At 43.1% G+C, this 20,669-nt stretch overlaps 2 protein-coding genes across 2 annotated transcripts; one reads left to right on the top strand and one right to left on the bottom strand.

Annotated features, from left to right (window-relative positions):
• Positions 1-220: 220 nt before the first annotated feature.
• LOC121586669 (zinc finger protein OZF) lies at positions 221-8,656 on the bottom strand. Its single transcript, XM_041903581.2, has 2 exons — positions 8,476-8,656; positions 221-1,998 (listed from the first exon to the last, which is right to left on the bottom strand). The coding sequence occupies exons 1-2, from the start codon at positions 8,648-8,650 to the stop codon at positions 677-679; spliced, it is 1,497 nt and encodes a 498-aa protein (XP_041759515.1). The 5' UTR covers positions 8,651-8,656; the 3' UTR covers positions 221-676.
• A 130-nt stretch (positions 8,657-8,786) lies between these two features.
• On the top strand, positions 8,787-13,778 carry LOC121586670 (trafficking protein particle complex subunit 3). The gene is made up of 5 exons (XM_041903582.2): positions 8,787-8,934; positions 9,645-9,742; positions 10,658-10,757; positions 12,289-12,471; positions 12,800-13,778. The coding sequence occupies exons 1-5, from the start codon at positions 8,893-8,895 to the stop codon at positions 12,917-12,919; spliced, it is 543 nt and encodes a 180-aa protein (XP_041759516.1). The 5' UTR covers positions 8,787-8,892; the 3' UTR covers positions 12,920-13,778.
• Positions 13,779-20,669: the final 6,891 nt, after the last annotated feature.

Here is a 20,669-nt window from a genome sequence, read left to right as displayed (position 1 = left end):
ATGCAGGTCTTTAGATGTTTTACACATGAAATTGTGTCATTCCGAACTATATCCGCAACATTTTGTTGCGACTCCAGCAATACCTCTCCGTCCATTCTACATGTAACTGCCAAAATAAAGGAAAGTCTTGAGTAAACGAGAGATACAAAGTATATTGAAAGCATGGGGTGCTTCCACACAGGAAGTTCCAGACACTTGTAGAATCTATGCCAAGGCGCATTGAAGCTGTTCTGGCGGCTCGTGTTGGCCCAACGCCCTATTAAGACGCTTTATGTTGGTGTTTCCTTTATTTTAGCAGTTATGTAGCAGCAGGCTACACAGAAAATGGAACAGCTGGATAAGGGAAACTGCTCGCGCAAGGGAATATAACATTGCGGATAAAGTTCGGAATGACACAATTTCATGTGTACAACATCTAAAGACCTGCATCACTATACTGAGAGCATTGCCATTTCGAAAAGGACGCATTTGGGTGTTTTTGGATCCATTGTTCATGTTTTTTCAGGGCCCCCATACTACACGACGAGGAAGTGATTTGCTTATTGTGGTAAGTTTCTCAAAAACATGCAAAATCACAAAAAAGGTGTCTGGACCCTTTTATAACATGCTATTTACATCAAAAATAGAGATTTGGTTATAAAAAAGTAAACTTGTCCTTTAAGTCATCTTCTGAGAATCAGGCACTGTCATGAAATTTGTGACGGTTCCTCAGGTGACTTTTAAGTAGCGGATTGTTTCTAAAGCATCTGCCACAGAATTTGCAACGATACGGTTTCTCTCCAGAGTGAGTGGTCAGGTGTTGTGTCAGGTTGCCTGGGGTGGCAAAGCAATGTCCACACACAGTGCACTTGAAAGGTCTCTCTCCTGTGTGAACCGCTGTGTGTCTGGTCAGTTCTTCCTTACGCTTGAAACTTTTCGGACACTGCTTGCAACCATGTGGTTTCTCACCTCTGTGAGTCCACATGTGCGTTTCCAGTTGTGTCTTCTGATCGAAGTCTTGCCCACAGTCCTTACACCGATATGATTTCTCCCCTGTGTGGAACTTCATATGTGCTTTCAAGTATCCATTACAAGTGAAACTTTCTCCACATTCTTTGCACTGAAATGGTTTCTCCCCGGTGTGCAGCCTCATATGCAATTTCATGTATCCCTTAGTTTTGAAGCATTTCCCACATTCTTTGCATTGATACTGTTTCTGCCCTGTGTGAGACACCATGTGGGTTCTCAGATTAGCATCACTAGGGAAGCATTTGCCACAAACATTACAAGTACGTGTTGCTTTTATGTGGGTTTGCAGGTGATCTGTCAGACTTGCAATGGACTCAAAGACTTCTTCACACACACCACACATTTTCGTATGCTTTGTGTGTACATTTTTCACATGGTTAACTAAAGGACCAATGTACACAAATGTACTTCCACACAACTTGCAACAATAAGGAGAAGCATTTGTGGTTGCCCTGCCTCCAACAATGGTATGGAAGCTTAGTTCTTTCTTTGCCCATTTTCTGGATGATTCCAGTGGCTTTGACCCTGACGGTTGTCCCCCACTCTCCACCTCATTGTCACTTCCGCTGTTTTCACTCTGAGCTGCAGAACAGCCTAGATATCCTTCTGATAGGGACTGAGAGGCACTGGTTGCTTCTGATACTGTGTAGTCCTCTCCATCAGGCTCAGTTTTGATCTCTTTAGGAATGCGGATGCATAACACATCCCCCTCTTTGCTCTCGGAAGCTTGGCTTGAGAAATCCTTTTGATGGGGTGGGTAAGGTGGGTTACTGTCTCTTTCCTCACAGACAGTGAATATGGAGTCGTTGGTATCAGACTCTAGCCTTTCAAGCTGTTCTTCCTCCTGATTTGTCCCAATTTCCTCTTGTTCATCTTTAATCTGTGTGGGCTCTGGGTTCTGCTCCAGACTGGGGCTCCACTTCTGCTCACAGTGCTGCTGTTCAGGGGGAACCTCCTCTTCAGAGACTGCGAGCGTGAGCTGCTGGGGGTCTAGAAAAAAAGTGGGGAAAGGGATAAATAAGTGATACATATTTTATGTATATTTTTACAAAAAAAATTCTCCCCAATTGGTAGTTACAGTCTTGTCCCATCGCTGCAACTCCCGTACGGAGAGGCGAAGGTCAAGGGCCATGCTTCTGTAACAGTGTTGCTTCCGTCCCTCTCCTCGCCCCTACCTGGGCTCGAACCAGGCACCCTCTGCACACATCGACAACAGTCACCCTCGAAGCACCGTTACCCGTCGCTCCACAAAAGCCGCGGCCCTTGCAGAGCAAGGGAAACAACTACTTCAAGGTCTCCGAGCGAGTGACGTCACCAATTGAAATGCTACTAGCGCGCACCGCTAACTAGCTAGCCATTTCACACCAGTTACACTCACCCCCCTTTAGACCTCCTCCTTTTCCGCAGCAACCAGTGATCCGGGTCACGGCACCAATGTAACAGCGTTGCTTCCGTCCCTCTCCTCGCCCCTACCTGGGCTCGTCACCAATTGAAATGCTACTAGCGCGCACCGCTAACTAGCTAGCCATTTCACACCGGTTACACTTCCTCCGAAACACGACCCTGCCAAGCCGCACTGCGTCTTGACACACTGCTCGCTTAACCCGGAAGCCAGCCGCACCAATGTGTCGGAGGAAACACCGTACAACTGGCGACTGTGTCAGCATGCATTCACCTGGCCCGCCACAGGAGTCGCTAGAGCGCGATGGGACAAGGACATCCCGGCCGGCCAAACCCTCCCCTAACCCGGACGACGCTGGGCCAATTGTGCACCGCCTCATGGGTCTCCCGGTTGCTGCCGGCTGCGACACAGCCCGGGATCAAACCCGGGTCTGTAGTGACGCCTCAAGCACTGCGATGCAGCGCCTTAGACGGCTGCGCCACTCAGCCCAATCAATACATATTTGAAAATGTTTTATGTAAATAACATAGGCCTACACAGTGTTGTAGTATTCGAGTCCAGGACTCGAACTTGACTTACGATTTTCATGACTCGTGACTCAACTCGGACTTTGTTGTCAGAAAGTCTCTCTCCCTTGCATTATTCAACATGCTAGCTACAACAGGAATGTCAGATAGCTACTTTATTTGCTGCTAGCCTTACCAATATGCAAGACAGTAAATGTTATCGAGCTTTCTATGTTACCAAATGTATCTTTGAGCACTAACAACCCAGTAAGCATTGACTGACGCCGATGTCTTCTGGATTTCTTTTTTGGGTCCCGGCCTTGATTTCAACATCCACGGACCGGCCTGTCTAAATCTGAACCAATCATAGACATCTATGTTTCACAAGTTTTGACAGCACTGTAGAGCACAGTACAGCAGAGTACAGTACATTACAGTAAAGAAAAGTATAGTACAGTAGAGCACAGAGTACAATGTACTCTACTGAATTAAACTCTACTTTACTGTACTCTTCTGTACTCTACTGGGCTGTTGAAACGTGTGAAACATAGCCTAGACATCTATGATTCGTTCAGATTTGGTCTGATCCGGACCGACCAAATTTGTACTTGTTTGGGGCGGAGCTCATTAGCAAAATACCCAGTATGCTTTGCTTTGTTTTTTATGTATTTATTTACATTTTGGTCATTCAGCAGACACTCTTATCCAGAGCAACTTACAGTCAGTGAATTAAACTAAGGTAGATAAACAACATATCACAGTCATAGCAAGAAAAAATATATGTATGTAACCGTTACTAAGAATGCTATTGTAGTTGAAGTGGTCTGTTGGTTTATTCTGTAGGTTGGACTACTTTGAACATCATCGCTGCCAGTTTTAAAGCTTTTGAAAAAGCTAACATACGTGCATGTGACAGATGGGAGGAATAATAAATATTCCATACTGCAATCTTCAGTCTGGTCAGTTTTCCTATTTTAACTGGATTTATTTTAATTTTATGTGACATAATGCTTTCTTCATTGACATGTATCCACCTCATTTTCTAACGTTGCTATGGGCACGGCCAAACAAAGGAAGTGATGAATTCGACTTCCGCTTAACTTGCCAGGGTAAATGATTTGAAAGAGCCAATTTATAGAGTATTAAAGTCAAGTAAAAGTGTCATTTTATTTCATTCAAGTTCGCTAATGTTAGCTAGACTTACAAGTAGGCTAGTTCTGTTGTGATAATAATGTTAGTTGTGTTGTGTCAGAGTTAAGGCCCGGGCCATCCACCAAGCCAATAATTATAACGATAAACTAACTACACTACCGGTCAAAAGTTTTAGAACACCTACTCATTCAAGGGTTTTTCTTTATTTTTACTATTTTCTACATTGTAGAATTATAGTGACGACATCAAAACTATGAAATAACACATATGGAATCATGTAGTAACCAAAAAGGTGTTAAACAAATCAAAATATATTTTATATTTGAGATTCTTCAAATAGCCACCCTTTGCCTTGATGACAGCTTTGCACACTCTTGGCATTATCTCAACCAGCTTCATGAGGTAGTCACCTGGAATGCATTCCAATTAACAGGTGTGCCTTCTTAAAAGTTAATTTGTAGAATTTATTTCCTTCTTAATGCGTTTGAGCCAATCAGTTGTGTTGTGACAAGGTCGGGGGGGGGTATTTGGTAAAAGAACAAGTCCATATTATGACAAGAACAGCTCAAATAAGCAAAGAGAAACGACAGTCCATCATTACTTTAAGACATGAAGGTCAGTCAATATGGAACATTTCAAGAACTTTGAAAGTTTCTTCAAGTGGAGTCGCAAAAACCATCAAGCGCTATGATGAAACTGGCTCTCATGAGGACTGCCACAGGAAAGGAAGACCCAGAGTTAACTCTGCTGCAGAGGATAAGTTAATTAGATTTACCAGCCTCAGAAATTGCAGCCCAAATAAATGCTTCACAGAGTTCAAGTAACAGACACATCTCAACATCAACTGTTCAGAGAAGACTATGTGAATCAGGCCTTCATGGTCGAATTGCTGCAAAGAAACCACTACTAAAGAACACCAATAAGAAGAAGAGACTTGATTGGGCCAAGACACACGAGCAATCGGCATTAGGCCCGGTGGAAATTAGTCCTTTTGTCTGGAGTCCAAATTTGAGATTTTTGGTTCCAACCGCCGTGTCTTTGTGAGACGTGGTGTGGGTGAACAGATGATCTCCGCATGTGTATTTCCCACCGTAGAGTATGGAGGAGGAGGTGTTGTGGTGTGGGGGTGCTTTGCTGGTGACACTGTCTGTGATTTATTTAGAATTCAAGGCACACTTATCCAGCAAGGCTACCACAGCATTCTGCAGCGCTACGCCATCCCATCTGGTATGGGCTTAGTGGGACTATCATTGTTGTTTTTCAACAGGACAATGACCCAACACACCTCCAGGCTGTGTAAGGGCTATTTTACCAAGAAGGAGAGTGATGGAGTGCTGCATCAGATGACCTGGCCTCCACAATCCCCCAACCTCAACCAAATTGAGATGGTTTGGGATGAGTCGGACCGCAGAGTGAAGGAAAAGCAGCCAACAAGTGCTCAGCATATGTGCGAACTCCTTCAAGACTGTTGGAAAAGCATTCCAGGTGAAGCTGGTTGAGAAAATGCCAAGAGTGTGCAAAGCTGTCATCAAGGCAAAGGGTGGCTATTTGAAGAATCTCAAATATAAAATGTTTTTAGACTTGTTTAACACTTTTTTGGTAACTACATGATTCCATGTGTTATTTCATAGTTTTGATGTCTTCACTATTATTCTACAACAAAATAAAGAAAAACCCTTGATTGAGTAGGTGTTCTAAAACTTTTGACCAGTAGTGTATAGGCAACATAACTGTAAAACGTTGGTGAGCATCCACACTAGAGGTAAGTTTACTGTTTTACAGTCCTACACCTGTCAATCAACTAATCAAGGCACCCTACTGCACGTTTACTATTAATAAGGTGCTAACACAAGACCATTCATGAGGTCTCTAACGCACAAATACTGGTTCAGACCATTCTATGCTTTCAGGGTGTGTTCATTGTCATAGTAACAACTGAAAATAATACTTCAATGTTCATGTAGGCCTAATGAAAAATAATATAGTAACTTGTATTTAAATGTAGCAATTCAACAACAAACACCGTTTAGCCTGTGCATCTTTTACAGCATGTAATTGTGGTTTGCAAGAGACTTCCATTTTTCTAATGGTTGTCAATTCCTTTGGGTCTTCTTTTTCACTGTGCTCATCTAGACTATGTCTTGTGCAACTATTTGCAATGCATCAGTGCAACAATGTTATCATAACCGGCCAAAAGTTATCACACCAATGTACTTTCTCTCCTCAACTTTCCCAGATATGCATTTTTCTATGCTGTAGGCCTGTTTTACATTCAGCAATTAAGAAGAGCAAGCCTGCTTCTTTCCCCGAATAGGCTATTAGGTCTAGTATAAAATAAGTACCAAAATAAATGTCCTATAGCTTTTGTAGCCTAGGCCTATAGCTTTTCCTGGGATTTCACGAGAAGAGGAATGGCCTATAGCGGAGAGGCTTGTGTAGCCTATAGCCTGTTGTGCATGGGAACAGCTGGAAGAGAGAGGCTAGTGATGTATAGCTGAAGTAAGAAGCTAAATATTAGCTAGATATTAGGCCATTTATTAGCTAAATATTAGGGCTATAGGCTAAATATTTACCTAACAAAGTGCAAGAAAAATAAGTTAACAGATTATGAAATGGCAGATCTGTAGTGCGTTCCTCCAGGTTGCGCTCTGTGGTCCCCGGGCATGCAGCTCCACTATTGATTAGGCCTAGGCCTACGTTTTTAGATAAGGAAATTATTATACCTGGGCTACAACAACAACAGTGCAATGAGGAATTTATTAAAGTGAATAACAATTATTGTCCATAGGCTGTAAACTGCAATGATGTACAAAAAAGTATGAAAATGTATGCACTCACTACTGTAAGTCGCTCTGGATAAGAAATTACTAAAAATGTTTAAATATATATATATATATATATATATATATATATATATATATATATATATGTAGGCTAATTTGAATAACTGCTCACTTAGACCTAGTGTTTTGTTTCATGCCGAAATAACTGCATAGGCCAACAGCCTAGGCTTGATTATGCAACCATTTGGATCAGTGTGGGTCTATTCCAGTGGAGGCTGCTGAGTGGAGGAATGCTCATAGTAATGGCTGGAATGGAGTCAATGGAATGGTATCAACCACATATGTTTGATATCATTCCATTGACTCTATTCCAGCCATTATTATGAGCCTTCCTCCCCTCAGCATCCTCCACTGGTCTATTCTCGACTGTTTAGAAGGTCCAAAAAGGTACATTAGCAGGCCACTCACATGGTGTAGGCCTATTTTGTCAGGATGTAGCCTGGTGTTAAGATAGGCCTACTATAGTAAAATATGGGGCTTCTCCTTTCCAGCTCCCCGCTCATTAATGCTGTAGCCTATTTTACATTCAGCAAGCAAGAGCAAGCTTGCATCTCTCCTCTAATATCCTATTAGTTGGCTAAAGAAAATAATTTTTAAAAAGTGTCCAACAAGCTTTTGAAGTCTGGATTTTCCTAGGATACCACAAGATTTAAAAGGAATAGCTGTGGCAGCAGCGAGGCCAGATGCTAATTGGGCAAGAAAAACAATAAAGACAGAGGGGCTGTAATTAAGAATGTTATGATTGTTTTCTAGTGAGTACAAAACTCTAGTCTAGGCTGTAAACTGCAGTGAATAGCCTATAGCATTTGAATAACCGCTCAAAAGCCTGGCGTTTTCAATGCATATTCATTTCGAAATAACTGCATCTAGCCTGCCTGATTGGGCAACCATTTGGATCAGTTATGTGGGTTTTCTCGGCAGTTTAGCCTACAAGGTCCAAGCACATTAGCAGGACAGTAATATGATGTATTTTGTCATGACGTATCAGCTAACAGAAACATGCCAATGATGGGATTTCTAGTGGCGCGCATATGAATTATGATAATGCAATAGCACAGAGGAAGTTGTATCCATCGTTTCCATGTTTGGCTTCAGTGTTTTAAAAGCGTTAGAACATGTATTTTCATCGTCCGTAAATGACGTATTTTCAACTTTAATTCAGAACCAACATTTTACCTATTTCGATGTCTGGAAAAGACGTCTAAAATAAGCATTTCCAACAATTATTCTCACTGGAAGGCACTCGTGACTCGATCATAATTAAAGGCCCTGGACTTGGATGATAGGGTCCTTGGATTCGACTCGGAGTTTACTACATTACTGGGCCTATCCATTGTCCTTTGAAACTCATGCAATAACATTAATGTTTTGTGGATAAGAGCTGCTAAATGACTAAAAATGTAAAAATGTAAAATGTTTACAATATGTTTAGCTAGTTAGTTTACAGTTGGATAAATCCCAAAATACTGCTGATTCAAGTTAGCTAATTAAAGTTCAACAGAGTGGGTCTTTACATCAGCAACTAGCTAGCTACCTGATTCGTTTGATGTAAATCGACACAAACCTGTTCTATGCAGTTTGAAATCCAGCAGACGTCGAAGACGTTCATTCTCCTCCTTTGAACGAGAGATTTCTTCCTGGTATTCTGTTATTGTTCTCTCTACCACCCCGCCTATCTCCACAGCCGCCGCTGTTAGCCGTTCAGTAATATACACATTGAACAATGCCAGTTTAGACATTTTGAGAGGTATGAAATTCGAGATTTCGTTGTGTTTTGCTAGATACTTTGTTTTTCACCAGAGGCAGAAAATGTATTCCAGATGATGATAATGGTGCTGCTACTTCCCACAATCCTCCGCTGGTTCCGGTTCCAACTTGTGTTCAGGAAGTTGGGTGTTTGACAGCTGATACACTTTCAAAGAAACAAATAAATAAAGGATAACTACCTAGTCATCTGTATAAGCCTGTAACCCAATACACAATGTCAAGGCAATCCAACCGAACCACAGACAGCAAAAAGATGGTAAGGAGTCGCGATCTGCTTACCATTCGGGCTACTCAATTAATGCTAGGTAGTTAGTAAACAAGCTAACGCTAGGTGGCTAATTTAGACGACAATCTGCCTTTTATTAACCTCCAAAAACCAGCTTAATATGCTGATCTAATCATGCGTGTTTTGATAAAGTATTAAGGACACATTAGCATAACTATAGTGCAATGTAGGTATTAAGTGAGAAATCAATGAATGACAAATACAGGAAGCTAGCTAGTTAGCATTTCATTAGCTAGCTAGCGCCATGGAAGACATGCTCAGTCACTGCAAGTTGTTTACAGCTAACTAGCTACCAAAATGACAGTCAGTGTTAAAAAAAAGATTATTCAGGCGTAGCTACCTTTTGCATTTGCTAAGCATATTAACGTTAACTTAACTGTTACCCTGGCATGGATGGCAATTGGCAAGTCATAATATGCCGTATGATATTGGTACTTGTCTTTATCATAGGTACCTGACCCATGTACCTGAACCAAGTCTACATAATTTAGTCAGGCTGAATTAATTTATTAAAGTACTGCATCTGCAATACAATAAATGATTCACTGTCTTTGAATCAATGAAATATCTGTTGTTTTGACGTTTTTACACCAGGGGGTGCTGACAGCTACGTTTCTTTTCTCTCCCGTTTCTTGTCTCCCACACACACACACACACACTCCCTCCTTACCATTTTATAGAACGCAGAGCTGTTCACGCTGACATACGGGGCCCTGGTAACCCAGCTGTGTAAGGACTATGAGAACGACGAGGAGGTCAACAAACAGCTGGATAAGATGTGAGTCTCTTCTTCTCAACAAACTATCTGCTTAGTCCTCTCACTTATAAGTGATCAAGGAAAGGAAACAAGGATAATAATTGAGTCGTGTGTGTGTGAAGTGCACTGTTTGCTCTGAACCTGTAAAATGTGCCACTCCTCTGCATTTCATTTTCAGTTTATCATTTACTCTGAAAATGGACAAAGTGGAGCTACCGCTTTCGGCCTCTCTGATGTTTCCCATCAACCTACTGGCAAATTCTCCATCCCTCTTAAACTTGACCCCAGTCACCAGTAGACCAGTGATATAATCTGTGTGTGTCTGTGATGAAACAGGTGGTCTATAACCAGGGAAGTAATCACCTTTCACACATCCATGTTAGGAGTCTTCTTCACTTTCTAAACGTCTCCTGGAATTCACTGGCTCCATCCCCTCCTCTTTTGAGGAACAGAAAACAGAAGACACACTGTCCAATGAATTCTCTGAATTTGAAAGGGGAAAAGGGGGTGGTGTGCCCATTGTGAATCATTTGGTATTTGGTGCTGTCTAGTAAAGATCAATGCTGTCTCGCTGGCTTAGAAACATTTAAAGGTGTAGTTAACTTTTCCAAAGTAATAAAATGGCAAAGTAATCTTTTAAGGCTGAAAGATTGGCCTTGTGTGATATGGCCTGTGAAGGTATTCTGCTCTTGGCTTAACTAACATACCTACTGTAGCATGGTCTGCCCCAAATACGGTTAATTCGGGTGATGATATCATCTGACTCCTTTAGGGTCCAGATGCTTATCTATCACTCTCTATATCCCCCCCCCCCCAGTGTTCATGTCTGAAGTCTTTACAGGAGATGTAGAATCTCTGCTCTGAAGTGGTATAGCATTTAGCACCCGTTCTTCTTTCTTTTGCTCACTCTGTCCCCCCTCTTTTGTTTTTTTCCAGGGGATACAATATCGGAGTGCGTCTCATCGAGGACTTCTTGGCACGCTCCAGTGTTGGGAGGTGTCAGGATTTCAGAGAAACGGCCGATGTCATTGCTAAGGTAATGGGAACGTCCCCGAGCCAATCAGAGCATGTCCTTGGAACCCTCCCAGAAAGGAGAGAGGAGAGGGGGAAGAGCAAGATGGAGAGAGAAAGGACAGGGAACGATAAAGAGAGGGACAAGGAAGAAGAGTGAGAGCGATTGAGATGAGGGAGAGAGAGAAAGAGGTTGTGAGTTAGAGAGCAAGAGAGCCGGCGACTGGAATTTGAACTCCAACCTGCAGTGGTCTGCATAGTTTCTGAGCTTTCATAGCTCCTCTCTACTGCTTTTCATTTCTCGCACTCACGCAGGTAGGGAAGCATCCCAGCTATGTCACCGCAAAGCCAACTAGCCCCAGCCCCCGTGTGTGTGTGTGTCTGGGCTCATGTTCCCCACTGCTTCTTGTTATGTTATACAGTAGTTCTAACAGTGCTGCTAAGTCGTTTCACAGGTGTAACCTTGCATTGTAGGCCTATGGTTCAGTTATATGGAAGGCAGTAGTATGGAATATTGGTCTAGATGATGAACAGGTAGCCTCAACTGCCGTTCAGACTTGCCGAGATAATCAGCAACCTAGCTATCAGTGACCAGACATTTTCATGGAGACACACAGCAACTTAGCGCTCTGGGCCCGGTTTCCCGATAGCAATGCAACTTAGGCTTAGAAGGGTTTTAACAATGCATCATTCCTACAACGGCCAAAGATCCACAATACTGACCACGGATCAGCTCCTAGAGAGATACAGTATCACCTTATGGCTGCAAATATTGAGGTGTCTTATTCTAATGCTTATGTAGCCTATAGGCCTGTTTATGGTTTTATGCAGTCATCTCGGTTTTCATTTGAATCATCTTTTTATCCTTCACTTGTTCAATATCATAGACATTGGCAACTTTGTATTTGTAGTCAACTTCGTTACGAAGTTATCGGCGGTCACAGAGAGACAGATAAACAGCTTGATTCAATGTTTAGCAGAGATCTTCTGTGTATAAAGTGGAATGGAAGGGCAAAAACAAATGATGCACTTAGCTGTTCTAAATAAATAACAAGCGTTTTCAAGTGCAACTTTACTAACGATGGTTTTGATGTAACGATGCTCCTACGAAGGTTCTAACGATGAACTTAATCTTAAAATGATTTTGGGAAACCAGGCCCTGGATGACACAGCTAGAGACCAGTTGAAAATGTTCCCCGTCTATACAAATTTCTGCGACGCGACTGCACGACAGGGCAGCTCTCGATAGCAAGCTTTGATATTGGCTAACAACCAAACTGCTGTCATGCTGTTTGAAGGATACATTCACGAGGGGAGGTCTCAGTGACTTGATCGCTGATTATCTCGACAAGGGTGAGTTCCTGGTAAGGAAAGATTCTACACACCCTGGCCTGTTCAACCCTCTCTCAATAGAAAACATGTGACAATGTCTAAGTGTCGGCATTCAGTGATTCATCTTGTATGAGAGTGATGGTGTCTGTTCTATTATGAATACAGTACTTGTAACGCCATTGTAACATTAACAGCATTGTGTGATTGCATGTGTTGTCCACTAGGTGGCATTTAAGATGTACCTGGGCATCACCCCCAGTGTGACCAACTGGAGCCCGGCGGGAGACGAGTTCTCCCTCATCCTGGAGAGTAACCCCCTGGTGGACTTTGTAGAGCTGCCTGACAACCACAGCTCCTTGGTCTACTCCAACCTGCTGTGTGGGGTACTCCGAGGAGCTCTGGAGATGGTAAGGAGGGAGGGTGCGTGTGCGTGCACGTGTATATGGTGTGTACTCCAACCTGCTGTGTGGGGTACTCCGAGTAGCTTCTTTAGGCCTTTTCACACTACTGAGACAAACTGAGCCGAGCCTAACCAAGCTATACTGTGCTGGCCTGGTTACATATTCACCATAGTTGTTGGAACCATGCTGAAAAGGACCATGTGAAAAGAAACATATCAGAGCCAGCACGGTAGTGTGGAAATTATATTTGTGTGATTTATGTTATGTTCATGTGTCATGAGAAAAGTACTTTATTTCCCTTTTAATTTCTAATATCTCCTTCTCTCTCCCCAAGGTGCAGATGGCAGTGGATGTGAAGTTTGCTCAGGACACCCTGAGAGGAGACAATATCACAGAGATCCGCATGAAGTTCATCAAGAGGATCGAAGAGAACCTACCGGCCGGGGATGAGTGAGAGAAACACAGAGAGAGAGAGAGAGAAACCACCTCCTTACACCTCTCCTTTCCTCTTGCTCTCCATCCATCCTGAATCTGATGTCGCTCGGGGGGTACAGAGAGAGAGGGAGAGAAAGAGGTATTGGGAAACCCTTCACTGAACGAATGGAGACCAAGAAATGAAGTCCTTGGACGTGTCTCAAATGTATTCTATCTTCCTCTCCTTGTCTCCTTCTCTTCATCTGCACTGGTGTAAAGACAAAGGACAGATAGGTGGGAGTTAAACGCAGGGAAGGAGAGGACTTGGCCTTTGAGATGCACCGTTTGGTTTATGGAAGGACTTCTGCTGAGCTATGATCCTTGAACTTTAACGTCTGCTCATATGACCCCTGACCTTTCCCCTTTAACCTCTGCTCCTGGGATGAGGAACCCCTTGGACACTTCATCATCACATATGTTAATTTCCATAAAAAAAAAAAAGTTGTCCCTTAGATATAGTTTAGGCTTTGTCTAGTGAAAGTAGTCAGGAAAAGCTCCTGGCCCGTTACAAATGGAAATGTTTTGTTTTTGATTGATTTTAAATTCTGTTAATTTAATCAATTTCACGTAAATGTGTATCACTGAATGGAATGTGATGGTTTCACTACCAAGTCAAAGTTGGTTGTCTCAATTGTGTTGTAAACAGTGGACCAGATTTTGATATGGAAAGTTTTGTTTTTACATTTTGTCTCTCTTTTTAAGAAAATGCAAGATCATAGAGATTCTGTTTATGTCTGTCCATAAGATCTTTATTTGTTGTGTCATCTAAAATACTTCCACATGTATGGCAATATTAATTTAAGTAGGCTGATGTGTCATTAATAAACTAAACAGATTGACATATCTGTGCTGTGGTATCACTATTATAATTATTCAGCTAGAACTGGTAGAAAACACATGTTGGATGTGTGTCCATGACGGTACATAGTAGGACCAGTGTTCCTTGTTAACCTGTTGCAGGTCTATTCACACACATGTAATGAAATGTCACAACCTTCCCCAGTGCCCGGTCGGCAGGTAAACCCCAGTGCACTGTGAGACAGTTATTCCTCTGGAGCAGCTTTGTCCAGTCAAACAACAATTACACAGACCTAATGCCTCAGATGTTTGTTCAGGCTTCATGGAAACAATTAGGACGTGTGTGTGTCTGACAGCCATGTTTTAGGAACAGCCACTTTTTAACAGGGTGTCTGGAACAGGGGAGTGTGTTTGAGTTTAAGAGTGAGTGGACGGGGCTAGCAGGGCAAGTTGTCATTAAAGACAGGTCCATTCTGCCCATAACTGACGTCATCCAGGAGTCACCAACACAACCGCTTGTTGAGGCAAACCGCTCACCTCGTCAATCACAGCAGAGCACACAGAGCTGGCCATACACACAAACGTATTGTTCCATGGTTTTCGTACTGACTGTAACCACCAGAGGCTGCTGTTGGCATTGCATTCCCCATCACTCCAACACTCACTCCAAAAACATTTTCCTCTGCAGGTCACTCTCATTTGAGAGTACAATTAAGTTTCCACTTAGACATACACTACCGTTCAAAAGTTTGGGGTCACTTAGAAATGTCCTTGTTTTCGAAAGAAAAGCAATTTTTTTGTCCATTAAAATAACATCCAATTGATCAGAAATACAGTGTAGACATTGTTAATGTTGTAAATGGCTATTGTAGCTGGAAACGGCTGATTTTTAATGGAATATATACATAGGTGTACAGAGGCCCATTATCAGCAACCATCAGTCCTGTGTTCCAATGGCACGTTGTGTTTGCTAATCCAAGTTTATCATTTTAAAAGGCTAATTGATCATTAGAAAACCCTTTTGCAATAATGTTAGCACAGCTGAAAACTGTTGTGCTGATTAAAGAAGCAATAAAACTGTCCTTCTTGAGACTAGTTGAGTATCTGGAGCATCAGCAATTGTGGGTTTGATTACAGGCTTAAAATGTCAACAGTGAAGAGTGGACTCCTGGATGCTGACCTTCCAGGCAGACCTTCCAGACTGCCCATCTTAATATTGGATTTTTAATGGCCAGTCTGAGATATGGCCTTTTCTTTGCAACTCTGCCTAGAAGGTCAGCATCCCGGAGTCACCTCTTCACTGTTGACGTTGAGACTGGTGTTTTGCGGTTACTATTTAATGAAGCTGCCAGTTGAGGACATGTGAGGCGCCTGTTTCTCAAACTAGACACTCATGTATTTGTCCTCTTGCTCAGTTGTGCACCGGGGCCTCCCACTCCTCTTTCTATTCTGGTTAGAGACAGTTTGCGCTGTTCTGTGAAGGGAGTAGTGCACAGCGTTGTAAGAGATCTTCAGTTTCTTGACAATTTCTCGCATGGAATAGCCTTCATTTCTCAGAATAAGAATAGACTGACGAGTTTCAGAAGAAAGTTCTTTGTTTCTGGCCATTTTGAGCTTGTAATCGAACCCACAATTGCTGATGCTCCAGATACTCAACTAGTCTCAAGAAGGCCAGTTTTATTGCTTCTTTAATCAGCACAACAGTTTTCAGCTGTGCTAACATAATTGCAAAAGGGTTTTCTGATGATCAATTAGCCTTTTAAAATGATAAACTTGGATTAGCAAACACAACGTGCCTGATGGTTGCTGATAATGGGCCTCTGTACACCTATGTAGATATTCCATAAAAAATCAGCCGTTTCCAGCTACAATAGCCATTTACAACATTAACAATGTCTACACTGTATTTCTGATCAATTTGATGTTATTTTAACGGACAGAAAAAATGCTTTTCTTTCAAAAACAAGGACATTTCTAAGTGAACCCAAACTTTTGAACGGTAGTGTATATCTAAGATCAATTTCTGTTAACCCCTTTAATGGTAAAGCTTATGATTTGAGGTGGGTTAGATGATCCTAGATCTTTGCCTAAATGCAGCTTTTACCTATAGCTCTGATTCAGGTATTTTTGTCATTGAAAGATAGGGATGAGGTTTGCATATGTAGGTGAGTAGGCTACTCTGCACATCATGACTATCAAATTAAATGTATGATAAAAGTAAAACAACCTCCCCATAGACAGACAGACAGACCAATATTTCTTCTAGAATATTCCAATATACCCTAGATAGTTCAAAACAGGTTTGATACAATCAATGCATGTATGAGATGTGCATGCTTTCCAACCTCCAGGGAAGGGGCGGTCCTTCATTACTAACTAAATAAATCCTATATTCACTTTCCCACCTGGAATCGGAGACGTTTGAGAGGATAAACAGTGGAAAGTGGACACACTGTGAGGACTGTCAGCGTGAAGTAAGCCCCTCGTCCTCTGAAGAGCTCTCGCTCCAGTTTACGCCCACATATATATACATTCTTTAGGCCTATAATGTGTATGTTGGATGGCGAGCAAGGAGGAAATGGTTTTGTGCAGACGTTCCATGTAAATCATTTGGCAGAATTAGAGCCGTGTACCAGGGGGATATACAGCTGGGATACTGTGGACTGTTGCTGTGAGAAAACCTGTACCACTCTTCCACATGCTCCCAGGAATTTAGGAGCATGCACACACACACACACACACACACACACACACACACACACACACACACACACACACACACACACACACACACACACACACACACACACGGCACAGGAGAGCGCACACTCACACACACGCAAGACACAGGAGCAAGCACGCACACACATGCAGGACACAGGAGCGTGTGCACAGATGCACTCAGGACACAGGAGCGCACACACACACTCCTGTCCTCGCTCCCTGACTCGAGCAACAATCGTATGTGTTACACTGCTTTATCTTTGGTCGTTAGGTCTGTGAAGCTCACGGTAAGAACTGTGTATCTGGGTTAAGAGTTAGTATCTCTCTTTCTCTCTCTCTGTCCCCCTCTCTCTCTTTCCCCCTCTCTCTCTTTCCCCCAACCCCCCCCCTCTCTCTCTCTCTCTCTCTGTCTCTCTGTCTGTCTCTGTCTCTGTCTCTGTCTCTCTCTCTCTCTCTCTCTCTCTCTCTCTCTCTCTCTCTCTCTCTCTCTCTCTCTCTCTGTCTCTCTGTCTGTATATCGCTCTGTCTCTCTGTCTGTATGTCTCTCTGTCTGTATGTCTCTCTGTCTGTATGTCTCTCTGTCTCTGTCTGTATGTCTCTCTGTCTCTCTGTCTGTATGTCTCTCTAACTGTATGTCTGTATCTCTCTCTCTCTCTCTCTCTCTCTCTCTCTCTCTCTCTCTCTCTCTCTCTCTCTCTCTCTCTGTCTCTCTGTCTGTATGTATCTCTCTCTCTCTCTCTCTCTGTCTCTCTGTCTGTATGTCTCTCTCTCTCTCTCTGTCTCTCTGTCTCTCTGTCTGTATGTCTGTATGTCTCTCTGTCTCTCTGTCTGTATGTCTCTCTGTCTCTCTGTCTCTCTGTCTGTATGTCTCTCTGTCTCTCTGTCTCCATGTCTGTATGTCTCATGGTTCTGTATGTCTCATGGTACAGCACACAGAAACAAACACAGGAGCGAGAGAGAGTCTCCCCATCATTCATATCCCACACACACAATTTGTTCACATGTTACACACTTAATTCTTCACGTGGCACTCTATTTTTCAAGAAACTTTACTAGGACAGCTCCGGCAAACAAGTAGAAAATGTTGCAGACCTGAGACGATGCACGCCGATCTGCTTTAAACTGGCTAAACACTGGCTTTATGGGCTTTATGGGAAACACATGGAGAACAGCATGCTGTGACAGAAAAGGCCTAGCTAGCACATGGATGTCCCTGAGCTGGCCTATATTATTGAATACCCCATCCTTCCTCAACCACCTCTCCATCCCTCTATTCCATATCTATCCCACCCTGTCTATCTCACTGTCTTTTTGTCTGTCTTTCCTTCATTTCTTTTCTCTCTTCTCCATGACTCTTGATTTCTCTCCTCATCTCTGCCTCTGTTTCTCATTCTTTCAAGCCAAAGAGAGTGAGGTGAGTCAAATGAAAGAGAAAATGAGAGACCCACCTTTGGGGATATCGGAACACTGGGAATATCAGATACGCTCTGGGAATGCTGCAGATGCCTCAAGTGAGGTAGGCTTGAAGCATCCCTGGTTTTCCTGACTTTTCCGGAGCATGTCTCGTGTCTGGACAGTGGAGAGAGGTGGGAGATGACAGGCGTATGGACAGTATTCCAGACGACGCTCTGTGTGTTTCAGGGAAGGAGAGGATGCGCTAAGACAGGGAACAGCTTGTTTCCGTAAGGAATCCCAGACCCGGAATCTCAGGCAGTTGGCAGGGAAGTGGAGGGAAGAGGCATGTCTGATGTCATCGCCTGAGTTGACTATTAGAGTACATAGGCAGAAACCGACTGGCCAAACAGCAGTTTGGGCAAATGACAGATGGTAACATGATTGAGGCCAACACTGTGGGTTTGGAGTGGGTCTGTATCAGGCTGTGGCCAACACTGAGATGCATGAATACGGATTAACTCAAACATGTGTTCATCATTGTCTGCTTTTTTCCATCAAAAATACATGGTGGACCTAATGTGGGCCCTGAGCTTGTTCTGGTCAGGTCACACCATTATGAAGAACTCAATAGTGTTCAGTGTTTGAAGGGGATTTTGTGTGCTTCCAAAATGGCATCATTTTTCCTATAGAGAATAGAGTGCACAGAGATCCTATTAAATTACACATTTTTAATATGTTCAAATATGTAATTATATCATATGGTGCCATTTGAGAAGCTTCCTTTTTGTGTCCATATGTTAGAATAAAGAATACTGAAACTGTGCTTCTTATATGAGAAAGTATCACAAACTATCATGCAATGTCTAACTGTATCTAGTATGCGTCAGAGGTAAGATAAGGAGTGAGCTCCGGTACAGCCATGGTTTGGCTAGAGCTGCAGAGCCCAACCCATCTGATACATTGTTTATATTTTCCCCTCTTTCTCTCCAGCTTTTTGGATGCTCACTGCTAAGCTGCCGTCCCTCTGGTTCCAATTTCCCCCTGATCTTTTGTTCTTCTTCTCTCAATAGGACTGTATGAAAAGAAGATAGCTTTCCTTTTCATGATGATGATGATGATGATGATACAGGTTTAATCCCATTCTATCTTTACCCCTCTTATCCCTTTATTGCTCTCTTTATTTTATCCTCTCTTTCTCTCTCTCTCTTTCTCTCCTCTCCCTCTCCTCTGACCTCTATGCTGATCTAGGAGTTTATGTAACGCAGGCAGAACTTTCCAAGAGAGAAAGAGAGAGAGAGAGAAAAGCAAGTGAGAGAGAGACAGAGAGAGAGTGAGAGAGAGAGAGAGAGAGAGAGAGAGAGAGAGAGAGAGAGAGAGAGAGAGAGAGAGAGAGAGAGTGAGCAGAGAGAGAGAGAGAGAGAGAGAGAGAGTAAGAGAGAAAAGTGTCATGTTTAATTTTACACCAGTTGTCTCTCGGGGCGAATGTACGGTACCTCACCTAAGACTTCATTATTCCAGGATTCTGCCTCCAAACGCACATATGTAAGCATACATTTAAATGAATCTCCCAGGCAATACCAAATATTATAATTCCTATTGAAACACAGGAATGCGAGAGAGTCCTGGATTGCCCTGGACTCAAATCAAACCAGGCTTCCCTGAGAGAGAGAGAGAGAGAGAGAGAGAGAGAGAGAGAGAGAGAGAGAGAGAGAGAGAGAGAGAGAGAGAGAGAGAGAGAGAGAGAGAGAGAGAGAGAGAGAGAGAGAGAGAGAGAGAGAGAGAGAGAGAGAGAGAGAGAGAGAGAGAGAGAGAGAGAGAGAGAGAGAGAGAGAGAGAGAGAGAGAGAGAGAGAGAGAGAGCACAAGGATGCCTGGAGGCTGGAGTCCAGCTGAACTGGACAGGATATCACGGCTCACAACTGCCAAGCATGGACCGACACACCGCTCAGACCCACCGCGTGTGTGAGCATGTGTGTGTGTGTGATTAGGGGTGGGGTTAGTGTTTGTGTGTGGGATGGGGTGGGGTGAGGGGGGGAGTTGTGTGTGTGTCAAGGTACCATAAGCCTAACGTTGACTCCACATGATTGTCTACGAGCCTCAACACCATAGAAACCTACTTAGCTCAAGCAAGATAGGGAAGACAGTGTAGCTCGGTGAATCATCATATTGAAGAGTAGACTGTTAGTATCTGTTAGTATACTGCATCCCAAATGGCACCCTATTCCCTACAAAGCACACTACCTTTGACCAGAGCCCATAAAAGTAGTGTGCTATGTTGGGAATAGGGTGCCATTTGGGACACACCCTAGATCTGTGAATATGACTTTCCACATAAAACACCTCAGGCTGTCTGACTGGAGAATGGAGGGATACTGGGATATTATGGGTGAGCTGGGGATTTGAACAATCCTGAATGTGGGAGACATGTGTGACTGGAGACATAGAGGCCTCAATCGTTTTTTTGTGTGTGTAGGTGTGTGTGTGCGTGTACGTGTTTGTGCGTGTGTGTGTATGGGCTCTATCCCAGGGCATTGTGCGTTAGTGAGAGTCCATAAGCAATCATGTTGCCCTGTATCACAGTAACTCCCTTCACAAATGAAAGGAGGTCCCTATTATGGAGCTGTTAAAGCTGCAAAGCTGGTTATGTGGATGTGATTACTGAGGGATTGTGTCAATTGATCTCAAGTCAGTTTTTTGTTTTTTTTCCTGCCCAAAGCGCGCACACACACACACACACAAATTGGTCTGGCCAATTTAACTTCAGATGCCGACGTTTGTCCATGTGAAATTTTGAAGTTGCTCCAAATGTCAAGT

The sequence above is a fragment of the Coregonus clupeaformis genome, chromosome 17 (assembly GCF_020615455.1).
Source record: "Coregonus clupeaformis isolate EN_2021a chromosome 17, ASM2061545v1, whole genome shotgun sequence".
In the NCBI taxonomy this organism is placed as follows: Eukaryota; Metazoa; Chordata; class Actinopteri; order Salmoniformes; family Salmonidae; genus Coregonus; species Coregonus clupeaformis.
This window is presented reverse-complemented; position numbering and strand designations above follow the sequence as displayed.

Bases quoted from the DNA above. Each gene is read 5' to 3' on its own strand.
- LOC121586669 (XM_041903581.2), bottom strand. From the start codon at position 8,650: ATGTCTAAACTGGCATTGTTCAATGTGTATATTACTGAACGGCTAACA. The intron at 1,999-8,475 runs GTTTGTGTCGAT...CTTTTTTTCTAG, and splicing joins TTTCAAACTGCATAGAACAG to ACCCCCAGCAGCTCACGCTC.
- LOC121586670 (XM_041903582.2), top strand. From the start codon at position 8,893: ATGTCAAGGCAATCCAACCGAACCACAGACAGCAAAAAGATG. The intron at 8,935-9,644 runs GTAAGGAGTCGC...ACCATTTTATAG, and splicing joins CCACAGACAGCAAAAAGATG to AACGCAGAGCTGTTCACGCT. The intron at 12,472-12,799 runs GTAAGGAGGGAG...TCTCTCCCCAAG, and splicing joins TCCGAGGAGCTCTGGAGATG to GTGCAGATGGCAGTGGATGT.